Raw genomic sequence first — 14,330 nt, 5'->3', positions numbered from 1 at the left:
CCAGCAAGTCAAATGCAGGGGAAATGCACCTAAAACTACTGAACCCCTTGTATAAATGTGGCCAAAAGGGGGAGTTTGCTCTGCTGCAGTCCCCCACTTCCCTCCTTGCCTGGCATTAAAAAACCCATTTCAGCCTGGGAAGACACTTGCAGCATTTACCCTGGAAATCCCTCTGGAGACAGAAAGCACTTAGCTTACCGCAGTGGAAATTTTGGCAGAGACACATAAAAAGATGCAGTTAATGTGAATGTTTACACACACTTTTTATAGAAATGAGCCTGAAATGGACTCAAGCCCCCCAATACGAACAAATCTCTGTGCACGGCTGCATTTGGCATGGCTGGACCCAGGTTTGTGGGTCCTGAGGAGAAGCTGGGACATGGGAGGGACCCTCCTGGCCTGTGCCACCATCCCAAGGGCTCGCTGCTCTCCTGCTCCTTGGAGGTCCCCAAAATTAAAATTACCTTTTTAGCCTGAAGCGGATGCTGTGGCTGTGCTCTAGGATGGCCATCAGGGATTTCACATCATACTCCAGGGGTTTCTTAAAGCTGATTCCCTCAGGCAAGCCAGTCACTGCCAGCGAGCCTGGCTCTTTCAGGAACCTCTCGTAGGGCAAAGGGACCACGCTGCTCTTCCCCATGGCTTCACCTGGGGAGGGGACAGAGTTACACACTGACAAACCCCCTGTGCCCCTCACCATGGCTGAGCTGGGCTGGAGCACTAAAGGCAAGAGCAAGAAATACCAACAGAATCACTAGGAGAAAAAAACCCATTCCTACCTTCACACTTAGCATGCAAGGCACTCCAATTCCTTTCTAAAAGCACTAATTAATAAAAAGCTCATAAAAGCCAATAAACAGATGTCTCATCATTCAGGTTTCACAGTAGAATCCTCAGTTGGGGTCACTTGGCACAAGCCCACCCCTGGGAGTGCCCAGCCATATGCCAGTGAGGTACACGGCCATCAGCAAGGTGGGAGGGAGCCAAGGGCTGACAAAGAAGGCAGACGAGCTCACAATGATTTTTATCTCATGCTTACTGAGATATTCTGGGAACCTCATTTCGAGTCAGTTTTCTTATTTTACCTCCTGGAAGAACGGAAAACAGTTTGATTGCTGTTGCTGTCAAGCAGCTTTGATTCACTTTGACAGACAAGGAAAAAAACCAAAACCAACAATCTCCCTCCATCCCACTATTCACAGACAGCTTGAACATTGATACATTTGACTGCACAGTCCCCTCCAGCTGCCCAGAACTCTCACTTGCTCCCTTCTACACTGGCAACACAGTCCCACCATGTGCCTCTGGCTCCATTTTACCTCTGCCACCAAAATCTCTCTAAGGAGTCAGGTACAAATTCCTTTTCCTTCCCTTGTAGCAGCATTGCCATTATATAGGGATTTTCTAAACCAGATAAATAGCCTGTGTGCCCAGACCAGGGCTGCTCTGCTATACTTTCCAGGCAAAACACCATCACAAAAACAGCCTGCTCTGAAGGATTTCAAAACCCTCAAGCCACTCTCTGGGGAAAAATTACTTTGGAAACCAACCCAAGCCACTGTGATCAATAAACATGGTGCTGAAAGCATGAAGCACAAGAAACAGCCATGCAGGAATGCAACCTGGCTGGCAAAGCAGTGTCCAGATGCAGAACATCTGGTGGGATGATACAGTGCCTGCACCTCCATCTCCAGGCTGAGGGGCAGGCAGAGGAGGTTATAGCACCTTTAAGTTATTGAGAGATTTTATACTGTGGATTTGCTTTCCAATCTTTTGTTTTTTCCCCATCTTTAAAAAAAAAAAAACCCAAAACCAAAAGATCTTACAGAAATACTGCAAATCTTGTGACACTGCCAGCAAGTCCTTGCTAAAAGTGATTTTTTTCACCATGTCCTTTGAAGGAATGCATTATAACTAACAATGTGCAACTTGCACAGGCCATTAAGGCTTCTTATAGGGAGGACTGATAATATTTTAATTAAGCAAATAACCAAAGTTTTAAAATAAGCCTCTGAACCATGACACCATGAGTTTACTTTCTGCAAGCTGACAGTTTCCCTGCCCCAATGTGCAGCTCTCCACCTCCCTTCATCACCTCTCTCCATGACTGGGAGAGGCTCCCAATGTCCACAGTGGCTCCTTATCAATCCAATGCTCAAGAAATCCCCAAACATATTTTTATGGGGACTGTGTTATTGTCAAGGTGACCTTCAGAAGCCTTGCACTGCTGCACAGAGACTCATGGTTTGGCCAAAGAGACAATAATCATCATTAATGCCTGTTTAATAGAAGCCACTGGTAATCAGTCATCCTGTTGGTGCAGAGATTACCAGGCTCTGGAGGGAATCTTTTTGACTGACGATTTTAAAAGATTTTTTGTTTCCAATCCTTATTGATGAAAGGATAAAAAAAAAAAAATCCTAAGAATTGCAATTGTTAAACTCTCACAGTCCTCTCAGTGTTACAAACAGAATCACCCTGGGGCATCTGCTGTCTCCTGTGTACTTCTCCCCACTCAACCAGGAGAAGCCTTTCCCAGTGGGAGTGAAGGGAGGGGAGCAGCAGCTTTGTCAGGTTTCACCACAGAGAGGCTCAAGGATGGAAACAGCTGACATTACTGAAGCAGCAGCAGAAAGAAAGACAGAATTACACCCAGTGCCAAAGCCAAAACTGCTGTCCCAAGGATGCTGGGCAGAGGACATGGCCAATGTGTCCCCACACACCTCCACACATCTTGAAACTGTAAAAAGCCATACTAATCATCCAATGGATGGGCTGCCTTGTTCATAAAGCCCATGCAGATGCACCTTGTTCAAGCTTTTCTAATGCAATTATATATTTATTGTGTGTCAGATTTTAATAATTCACATATTCCCAAGAGGACAGTGAAGTTTGGCACTGTACCTGCAGCAGGACAACGAGACCTGAAGCTTGGAGAAGCAAAAAACACCCTCCTCATTCTGTTCCCTTGGCTCTTCTGCACCATCCCTTCCTTCATCCTTGGGCCCAGCCTTTGGTAGGCAGCAATAGGATCTGATTGCTCCCATTAATGGGAATATTGCCTCTAAGTCCTTTAAGTGGCTTCAGAAAAATTCAGTGACTGCGTGTCCCAGGGGAGAAGTGATGCCAGCTCCCTTTTCCTGTCTGTGAAGCTTGTGGAAGATGCCAGCAACAGCCAGCAGCAGCAAATCCTGCATGTGAGCCCAGTGTGAGCTGGTGGCAGCTCCTGTTGTGTGGGAATGCCCATTCCCAGGTCACATCCACAACCAGGGGCACTCAGGGAGCCCTGCACAGCCCCAGCAGGGCTCTGCATGAATCTCAGATGGTGATGGGGAGCCAGAAACAAACAAACACCCAGTTCTGCAGCTGGTGCAGCCACAGGGCCTGCACTCCCTAAAGCATCACACAGAACTAACACAACCTCTCAGCAGTATGGGGGAATAACTGGGGCTCTGTTTACCCAAGCCAGATTTGCTTTTCCTACCCTGACTAGCACAGCTACCAGGGGATGAGCCAGCAGCATGGCCACTACTGCCAGCCACTCCATAGGGGTTCCAGTGCATCCTTGTCAGTGAGAAGGTGCTGCTGCTGCTCAAGCCACTGCAGATTGGGCCTGGAAGGAGCTCTGCAACCCACTGGGTTCCATACCAGCAGCCATATGGTCATCTATATTTAATTGCAAAAGCTTTATTGCTGGGGATGATGCATGTGCTGGAACGGCACCACCTCGTCTCTGGAAGTTGGGGCTGCTGGGCCACATGCTAGAAAATAATCTGTTTTCTTCTTAAATAGACTTGCCAGGGAAAAGAGAGAGTGAATCTGAAGATCTCCAACACAGGGCTATGAAAACTGCTGTGGATGCAGTGGCAGGGATAAAGGCATGCTTGGAAATCACATCAGAGGCTTCCCCTGGTCAGGGGACACAAAGGATGCTTCATTCAGCACAGGGATTTTTTTTGGCTCAGTTTGGGGTACTGGAAAATGAAGAAGCAGTGGCCAAACCCCATCTCACTGCAGTGCTAACTCTGTACAGGAGCACATTTCACCATTTCACCAGGCACCTGCTCCCACACCGAGGAGCTGGCCTGGCATGAAAGCCACAGCTGGTGGCAGTGCTGGGCAGCTCAGCGAGCCCCAGGGACATTCCATATCCCCAAAGGGAAGCATGAAGGTTCTTACTATAAAGCACATCAAACACTTCCTCTACCATCTTCCTGAGGAGGTACACATCTGATCCCTGGTCCGGGGACACCCTGAGCACCCTTTGCCCGCACTCCTTTGCCTTCTTCTGCACCTCTGCGTCCTGCTCCTTCCTCTGCTGGATTCCTGAGGGGGAGAGGAGAAAACAGGAGTCACTGTGGTGACAATGCAAGTGTCCCAGCCCTCACACCCACCTCAGCCCCTAGCTTGGATGATCCCAGCAGCCCCAACATGCAGGGAAAGGTACTGGCAATAGGCAGTGGTGCCAGCACTCATCCGGTGCCTGCCCCGTTTTCCCTGGCTTTTCCCACTCAGCCAGACTGAAACAGTTATGACTAATTGGGCAGTCCATTTCTAGTCTCTGGTTTCAATCTGCTTAGCCTTCAATCTCTCAGGAAAAGAAAATCCGCCTTTCTTGGAGGCTTTTTTACCCTTCAGCATCACATAGCTCAGTAATACCAGCTATTTCCTGCTAATTTCCCCCATTAAACCTCAAATAAAGCATATCTTCAGCATTGACTTCTTTGCATCTCTAAATGCACAGAAAATTAAACACTACAAATGTATTATTGCTGTTCTATCCACAGTAATTTGCAAGGGATTTTCGGTGACAAAGGACTAATTCCTTCATCATCCTCGACAGACTCCTACTGGCAGTCGGGCCTGGATGCTGCCTGGGTGCTCAAAGAGCTCACAGATCCTATGGAAAAAGTCCATGTCTGGGACAGCACAGGGAGTGCTCAAGAGCAACATGGGACACACACAGAACTGGACACAGCAAAGTAAACAGCCATGCTAGCCCTGGAAAGCTCCACAGAACTCCCACAGCATGGCAAAACAGGCTCTGGTAAACTTTTTTGGGGTGTTTTACCAAGGTTGTGAAATGCATCTGCATCATCCAAGTGCTGCCTCTCCCTCCTGCACTGACATTAACTCTGATCACTGTCAGTTCCCCCTGCATCATGAGAGGCAGGACCAGAGGCTCAGATAAAGGAGGGTGCTCTGTGTCCCAGAGAGATAAGAGGCTTCTTACATCTCCAAGTGATGTCTGCTTTAGATTAATTCCAATCTTTCAAAGAGGGCAGCAAGAAATCAGAGGCACTTCCAGGAATATTTTCCACTGTGTGCCAGTTGTAAGGGGTTTATAGAGTGGAGTTGAGTCTGGGCCTGTATAATTCAAGACAGAGTTATCACATTTCACCCTGTCTGCAGCATCATCCCCTTTACTCAAACCCCATCCTCAAGATTGCTGTTTTCAACCAGACATGACTATTTCTTTTTGACAAAAGTATAAATGAAACCAAAGAGAGGGGAATCAGGATCTAGTGCCAGGTGCTTTGCCCCTGGCACAGCAGTAGGACATCAACCAGGATATATCACAGAATCAGAGAACAAGTTTGGGTCAAAAGAGACTTTAAAGACCATCTGATTCCACCTTCCACTAGACCAGATTGCTCCAAGCCCTGTCCAGCTTGGCCTTGAACACTTCCAGAGATGGAGCAGCTGCACCTTCTCTGGGCAACCAATCCCAATAGCTCATAACACCCAAAAGAAGAATTCCTTACTAACACCTAACCTAAATCTCTCCCATTTTAGTTTAAAATTATTATTCTCCCTTGTTCTATTCATTATCTGCCTGGGCAAAAAGTCACTCTTCCTCTTTTTCATAAGTCCCCTTTAGTACTAGATGGGGCTCTCAGGATTCTCTTCTCCAGACTGAACAACCTCTCTCAGCCTGAGGAAACACAAGGGATTTCCCTCCCTTTGGCCACCCAACTGCCATCCACATCTTGAGGGTGGTTGCAGAGCTGCCCATGAATGAAGAAACATCTCCCAAATGCCTCCTGTCCTGCAGAACACAGTGGAGGATAACTAACCAGGATGTGAGAGGATGGAATGGTGGAGCTGGCCAGCAGCTGCCCAGGGCAGCAGGACGAGGGGCTGGGCAGAGCCATGGCAGAGAGCTGCTCCTGTAGAGCCCTGCACTGAACAACCCAGAGACCTGGGCAGCTTCAGGTGTCACCAGAGCAAACCCTTCCTGAACAATCTCTCCAATGGATTCAGCACCCATGTGGTTTCTGTCAACACCATGTATTTCTCATCACTGACATCCCACTGCAGAGCAGATCTGGGTCTGGTGTCCTCAGCACCACCAAAACCAGATCCCATTCCAGTTTCTACACTGAGTGAGGAAAGCAGAAGTTAGCATGCTGGGGATGATGCTGTCCGAGAAACAAAGTCCACATTCACAGAATGGCTCCTACCCTCCCTTCAGCTCCCAGACTGTTTTTTGGAAACTGGCAGAGGTACAGAGCTGGGACAGAAGGCCTGCAACACACAGGTATCCCTCAGATCCTTGGTGAATCTGATCTGACACTGGGGAAACACAGCTCCTGCTCAAGATATCCTGTCACCACTGCTCATCCCTCAAAAACACAAGCAACTCCACAACAACAACAACCAATCCATTCCTGTTTTTCCAACACCAAGAAAAAAGCCTTGGACCAAGAAAATCTTTCTGCTCCTGGGAGGATCTTCAGGACAAACTATTTCTGCTAAGTCCTCAAAAACCACTGCTGGAGGCTAACAGCAGCAGGGCAGAAGAGCAGCCATCCAGGCCTGAGCCACCTCAGGGATGCTTCAGGAGAGAAAAGGGAAGGGAAGGGAAGGGAAGGGAAGGGAAGGGAAGGGAAGGGAAGGGAAGGGAAGGGAAGGGAAGGGAAGGGAAGGGAAGGGAAGGGAAGGGAAGGGAAGGGAAGGGAAGGGAAGGGAAGGGAAGGGAAGGGAAGGGAAGGGAAGGGAAGGGAAGGGAAGGGAAGGGAAGGGAAGGGAAGGGAAGGGAAGGGAAGGGAAGGGAAGGGAAGGGAAGGGAAGGGACTCTGGCTGCAGCTCCCTCCCAGTTCCTCCATCACTTCAAACACCCCTCATCCCCACGGACTGACAGACAGCACTGCGGTGCCCGCTCTGTGCTCAGCAGGAGTCACAGCTGGCACAGCTGGAGCGCCAACCTTGCCATGGAAGATGGAGAAGGTGCAGATACTCACTGCAAAACTTCTGGAAGTCAGCCTGGAGCTCCTTGCGGGCGCTGAGGAAGACCCTTCCCTTCTCAGTGCCCAGCACGAAGGCGCTCTCCTCGTGCACGGCGATGCAGGCGACCTCCGCGTTCAGCTTGGACAGCGCCGAGCACTGTTGGAGGCACCAGGTCAGCACAGCACAGCTGGGGCAGCTCCTTCCCACTCCTCCTTCCCACCCCTGCCATCTCCCAGTGGGTTTTATCCTTCCCATCAAAAGATTCTCCTATCAAAAGCAGTGTTCTGGTTTGTGTCAGAATTTCATGGGTTTACGGCGTCACCTAAAAAATTTCGGTGACTTTACAGCTCTACAAAAATACCCAGCTGGAAAACAAGAGCTATTTACCCATCGTTTTATTTCACTTCTTCCTAGCCTAAAAATAAACATTTTATTGCATTTCTTTAAAAGAAAACATTCCTGCAAAAAAAAATCTAACAAAAAACCCACACCACAACCGATAACAATTTGCATTTTTCCACCAGCTCTAATGGAATAAGGAACACGGGAATCTTATTTCAGCTGCAGAACACTAATATGGTCAAAGTCCAGATTAGTGGAACGATTCTTCTTGTACAGTTATGCAAAACAACAAAGAGATGGAAAAAACTTCTTCCATTAATCCATTTTATGTAACATGCCCTTCCTGCTCTACATAATACACATGTATATGCATTTTTATTAGTATTTTTTATATTATAATAGTTACTCAGTGCTAGCAGCCTGAGTCATATTCCTATAGTTACAGCACTGGTGCTAGGTAGATGCTATCCCCAGGTCATCATTTAAAATGGTTAAAAAGTGGGAATTTTCCCAGCATTAGCCCTGGTTAGGCACATCAACAACCCCACAGAGGAGCTGGAGGATGCTGGCAGCCAGGGAGGGAGCAGGAGAGCAGGGGAGTTACATGGACCAACCCACCTAAGCTACCTCCAGCTCCCTGCACACACCTACAATGAGCTTCTCTTGTGTGGGCTTAAACCAGCTTCTCTGCTAGGTCATTTTACCTCCTGCTCACCTTCTTCAAGGAGGCATTGAATCAAATCCCACAAAACAGATATTTTTAAGAAGCCTCCTTTCAAAACCCAGTCACAAAGACAAATATTTTGCTCAAAACGTCCAACACTCAACCAATAAACACCAAAACTAAGGTGTGTGAGATTTGGGCACAGAACAAATCCAAACCCTAAGCCTGCTTGGTGACATGCATATGGCCCTGTGGTTTATTTACCAGGCAGCTCAGTGAGCACAGAGCCTGCCACTCTGAAGTGCTGGGATAAAGGCTGAATTTCAGGAGCAGCTTGGCTCCCTGGCCCCTGTGTAAGCTCCTAACAAGGACTGCATAATAATGAATATTCGTTAAGAAGCCAAACTATGGTAACATAATTTGTTGTACAGGATGGCAAGTATATAAATCATCAAAGCTGCTTGGGGTGTGTAGGCTCCAGGGAACCTGCTCCTTAGTGGGGTGGTGATGTCAAAGAGAAGGAAATTGGTATTAATGAAAAAACCTCTACCTGCATAGAGAGGAAAACATATCCCAGATAAATACATTACATATGACTTGACTTTAAAAAGAGAGAGCTATTTAGCACATCTCATTGCATTAGACATTTGTTACTACACATCCTCTTTCCCTTATTGATCACATTCACAGTTAAAAATAAGATTAGCTCTGGTCCATGAGACTTAATCCAGACAGTTATCTTGTTTATGTAAGCACGGCTGACTTAGGCAAGGCTTCCACTGGGAATTCTACGTCAAAAGACATGAAAGTTATTTTCTTTGTTCTCAGAGATAAAAAGCCATTGTTCTGCTGTTGTGTAAATGCTCACGGTAACATTGGTAAAACAGCAAGAAAAAAAAAAAGCCAACCACCCTTCAGCCAGTTGATACCAACATAAATATTAATGGGAAAACAATACACATCTGAGATTAACTTGTGCTGACTTTATGATCCTTATGGCTGTCAGGGCAGGAAAGGGTTTTTATTTCTCAGCAGTTCCCTGGGCTTTCCAGCAGCAGAGGAGAGCGGAATGAGCTCACCAGGCATCGTGTGCCAGCCCTGCACCCAGACAGCCTGGCTAAATGGAGGCCAAAGGAGGGAGGGGGATGGGAACAGGGGTGCCACCGGCCTCTTACCATGGAGTCTAAGGCAGACACTAAGCTGGTGATGATTTCGTCTCTCTGGGGAAAAACCATATTCCATTGGTCAGCTCTGGAGGTGGGGAGTGTCACATCTAAAGGCTTCCCTGCCAAGGCCATATTCACCTGAAAAGAGAAAAAAAAAAATGAAAGAGCTGTGCATCACTGTTGCTAACAGAGAGCTGGAGCTGAGCACCACCACAGAAGCCTCAGTTCCATTGTGTGGTACAGGAGCAATGCTGGCACAGGAACACAGGGGAAACTGAGGCACACAGAGAGGCCACAGCAGCCTGAGCCCCACAATCCCCATGAGTCCTCTGCTAAAGGCAGATAACTGCAGGAGCTGCTGAGCTGTAATCAAACCCTGGAGCCAATGCTGTGTGCACCAGCAGTGGCCAGATCACCTCTGCATTTGGAGCTCACCCTCGAGGAGATGCCACCACCACAGGGGCCACTGGAGCAGCTGCATGGTGGGACACCCCAGATTGCAGCCTGTGGCCATGCAAGCAGAGGATGTGGTGCTGAAGTGGGCACAGAGCACTCTGATGGCAGCTGTGAGCAGGGGTGATGGCTCTGTCCCCATGAAGACACCGTGCTGACTGTCCTTGTGCCTCCTGCTCTAAATCCTGGGCAAGAGGAGAGCCTGCCACCCAAAGTGTCCCTGAAACAGGTCAAAGTCACAGGGTGCTCTGCGATGCAGCTCATGGCAAGGGATTCCTTAATGAAATCACCCCACTCTGCAGCTCTTGTGTCAGGGGGAACAGGACAAGGTGCAGTGCAGAGACCACACACCTGAAAAAAGGCTCAGCCCAGAATCTCCATCCCCCACAGACAAATGGGGAAAATGCTGTGACCCAGCCACAATGCAGCAGCAGCACCAGGTTCCTGCACCCCAGTGTTCATGTCTCATCTCAACTCGTGGTAATGCCAGTGCTGCAGGAACGCTGAGGCAAGGTGTCACCCCCAAAACACCCATGCTGGGACACCCACACTCGAGACAGCACCACCCCCAGCACCCAACACATCCCTCCCAGCTACCACCCCTCCATCTGCAGGGCACTGTTGCAGCACCCAGCCTTAATCCTGCCAATAAAGGGCAGCAAGTTAGCTCATAAACCACTTGAACCAGATCATAAATCATGTGCTCACAAATGGATGAAGGAGGCTAGAGAATCCCTAACAAGGCTGGATGGGCAGAAGGTGGGGAATATAGATGAAGCTGCCTGCACATAACTCAATTTACCACGCAGTCGATAACCACAGCTGCCCAGCCTCACTGAAAACATGGCTTAAAGGCACCAGCAAACCCCCAAATTCACCTTTCTGCCCTAGCTTGCACCTGTGTCCAAGCAGAAGGAATCTGAATGCAAAGAAGAGCTGTGCTGCCCCATGAAATTGGGAAAATGGTGGGGTTTGGCCCAAAATAACAAGCTCCCCCACACTGGCATCTCTGCAGGTGCCTGAGCACACACATGTTATGAAGAATCACAGAATGGTTTGGGTTGGAAGGGATTTAAAGCCCATCCCATTCCTACCCCCTGCCATGGCAGGGACACCTTCCACTGTCCCAGGTTGCTCCAAGCCCCATGCAATTTCCTTGAACACTTCCTGGATGGGACACACACAACTGCTCTGGACAAACTTCTATAAGGGTCTGCAACAAGCTAATGAAGAGGGGAGAGAAATCCCATTAAATAATAATGACCAAATTTCAGGAATTGCTCTGGATGAGCCCTCCAGGTTTTTCCCCATGTTGCCAGCTCTTGAAAGCAGCCAAGCAGTGCAGGGGCTCCACTGGCACCTGCAGATGGCAGAGCTGGAACCTCAGCCACACTAACAACCATCCAGGAAAATCCTTTTCCACCCATCTGACACTTTCTAACAAAGCTGATGGGCATCTCCTCCATTATAATCTTGGGAGGAAGGAACCTGGCCTGAATAGGCATCAGGAAATAAAGCAGGAAACTGAACATATGGTCCTGCAGCTGGGCACAGACCCCAGGTGTCCCCATGCTGGGGACAGGTCTGTGTCAGGCACCTCCAGCTTCACCATCACAGCAACACCAGGCAGCAATCTGCCCTGCTCCAGCCCTGCAGCTTGTGCATGCAAGGATGGACAGACAGACAGACAGACAGACAAGAGCCCATTTCATCTGCAAGCTCCCAAGCAGCTCTGCAGGAGCAGGGAACTTGGAATTCCCTGTTTTCATGGATGCTGTGCTAATAAGAGATGCCCTGTTGCAGCTGGCAGGAAACAGGGAGGTGCTGGTGGTGCCACCAAGCTGAGCTGGGCACAGCCACTGCCCTGCTCCAGGGGGCATCACTCCCCCGAGAATTTGCTCAGAAAACAGCACATTTTACTTTAAAAAACAGCAAAGTTTTGGATGCCTGTACACGTTTCTGAGTGCCCTATTTATTACTAAATATGGCTGTTGTCACATGGACATTCTGCTGCCTTCTAGCAGCATTTTGGAGCAGCAATCCCTGCCTTGGTGGGGCTGGTTGCATCCACTCAGAGAGCTGCACCAACCTGCTCAGCCATGGCCTCCCACAGGAATCAGCACTTCCAGGGAAGAGATGCTCCTCTCTTGGCTGCAAAAAGCAAAGCCACAAGCTGGGCCTGGCTGCAGAGAGGGAACCAATAGGAAATACAGGGATAACATCAATGGGAAATGGGGCAGGGTACCTGCATCCCCTTCCTGTCCTGCAGGAGATTGGGACAAAAAGAATCCCTTTCTCCTGGCTGATTGTTTAATAAGTAAAAGCAAGAATCACTCAACAAGAAAAAAAAAATCCAAAACATAACAAAAAGATGACTCAAGTAACACAATGGGATTTTAAGGGATGGGGGGGACAATATTCCAGTAAAGCTTTTAATCATTTGTGGTCACAAAGAGCATGACAGCGGATTTAAGGAAGGGTGGAATAAAAGGGAGGAAAGAAAACTTCACCAGCAAGTGCTAGGCTTATTTAAATCAAATTAAGACACAGGGCTTGAAGCTGTTTGTCTAATTAAAGGGAAAGTCCTCTTTAGGAAAACTAGGGTAAACCATTCTTACAGCACTTCAGGCTGGCAGCAGGGAGCAGGGTGGGCAGGATGGGTGCAGAGCAGCCTGTCCCACTGAAACCCCACTCTGGGACACCCCCAAAGGGTTGGTGTCACCTTCCCCAGGGGTTCTGCTCCTGGGACAGCCCCATCACACCTCTGCAAACTGAATCTCAACCCCAGGAGCAATGGGGACCATTGCTCAAGGACCATCACACCACTGTCACAGGGCCAAAGCAAATATCTGCACATTGGTTTAACATTTTTTAGGGTTTTTTTTTAATTATCAAATTTTATTATTTTTTAAATTATTTCTCGTCCACAAAGTAATCTCAGGGGAACAGGGTGCTGTGCAACAGCTGGCACAGGATGTCATCTCCTGCTTGGCTCTTTCAACATCTCCCTTGATAATCCTGGGAAAGATTAGAAACTTGGCTCCGGGGTAGTTTCACTCATGAATCACCTGTGCTGCAGCAAAGGGAAAACCAGGCAGGCTCATGAACTGCTGAAAATGGGCCAGGGCCCCCCCAGCCCTGCACCCACAGCAGCCACATCCCCTCACCAGCCCCTCTAATGTTTCCATGGAGCAGCTGGGGAAAAAAAAAAAAAGAGGAAAGAAAAAACCTGACCACTGCACTGGTCCTGCCCACAGTTCCACACAATAGTGGCAGGAAATTATCCACTTATTCATTTTTCCAGGAAAATTCTAGATGTTGCCTCAGTGGTTCTGATGAGATGGTGAGAGGCCCAAATGAACCAAACCCAGTTCCAGCAAAACAAAAAAAAATAAAATACATATATACATGATTACTATATTATCTTAGGTGCCTGGTGAGCTGGAGCCATTTGAGCAAAAAGCTCTGGAAACCCCAGCAAGGGCAAAAGCCAGGATAGGGACAGGCTTGAATTTCCATTTGTGCTTTTTTCTCATTGCTTAAGCAAGAACTGCTATCAGAGGAGCAGATGTGACAGGGGCCCATGTTTGCCAAACATCTGTCCTTGGGTTTTCTGCTGCAGCAGTGGGGATACCTGCTCCACATGGGCAATTTGCTTTAACCCACCTGTCCTGCCCAGCTAAACCCTAAAATCCCTTACACCCAACTCAGTGCCAGCCTTCAGCCTCTGTGGCCACATCATCATCATCATCATCATCATCATCATCATCATCTCCATCTCGAGCAGATCATGCCCATGCAGGATGGTTTGCTGTGTCCCTAAGAGGTGGTTGGTGAGGGCTCCATGAGCACCAATGGCAGTGGTACAGCAGATATAACTGTGCTCCAGGGCACTCACAAAATGCCCAGAAATACTCTCAGCTGTCTGAACACCCTGAAAAGCCCAAAGCCATGCCCTGTGTGTGGGTGCCCTGCAGCACAGCCCTCCTGGGACAAGAAAGGAGCTCTGGATTTTGTGGGACCCCAGGTGCCACACAGCCCTGGTGTGAGCAGCATCTGCTGAGGACACATGTGATCCCCTAAATGTGGGTGTCCATGCACCCCCAGCCCCAAACCTGGTCCAACTGCTGCCACATCTCTCCACACATCCGAAAATTCCCTTTTATTTTGCTATGTTTCACAGAATCACAGGATGAATTAGGTTGGAAAAGACCTTTAAGATCATGAAGTCCAACCTATGACTTAACACCTCCTCATCAACTAAACCATGGCACTGAGTGCCTTGTCCAGTCTTTTTTTAGACACATCCAGGGACAGTGACTCTACCACCTCCCCAGGCAGACAATTCCAGTATCCAATCACTCTTCTGCGAAGAATTTTTTCCAGATATCCAACCTAAACTTCCCCTGGTACAGCATAAGACTGTGTCCTCTCATTGTGTCAGTGCTGTCTGGAGAGAGACCAACCCCACCTGG

At 48.5% G+C, this 14,330-nt stretch overlaps 1 protein-coding gene across 5 annotated transcripts in view; it reads right to left on the bottom strand.

The window, feature by feature from the left end:
* GTF2IRD1 (GTF2I repeat domain containing 1) overlaps nt 1-14,330 on the bottom strand; it is a 70,287-nt gene that overhangs the window by 39,719 nt on the left and 16,238 nt on the right. For all 5 annotated transcript variants that reach the window (XM_074556812.1, XM_074556809.1, XM_074556808.1 and 2 more), the window contains exons 2-5: nt 9,412-9,540; nt 7,245-7,386; nt 4,180-4,326; nt 465-648 (exon numbers count right to left, since the gene is read on the bottom strand). In XM_074556812.1, the coding sequence (XP_074412913.1) occupies nt 465-648; nt 4,180-4,326; nt 7,245-7,386; nt 9,412-9,540 (602 nt within the window). The remainder of the gene's footprint in view (nt 1-464; nt 649-4,179; nt 4,327-7,244; nt 7,387-9,411; nt 9,541-14,330) is intronic.

The sequence above is a fragment of the Zonotrichia albicollis genome, chromosome 22, assembly GCF_047830755.1.
Source record: "Zonotrichia albicollis isolate bZonAlb1 chromosome 22, bZonAlb1.hap1, whole genome shotgun sequence".
In the NCBI taxonomy this organism is placed as follows: Eukaryota; Metazoa; Chordata; class Aves; order Passeriformes; family Passerellidae; genus Zonotrichia; species Zonotrichia albicollis.
Note: the sequence above shows the minus strand (reverse complement) of the source record. Positions and strands in the feature narration are given on the sequence as shown.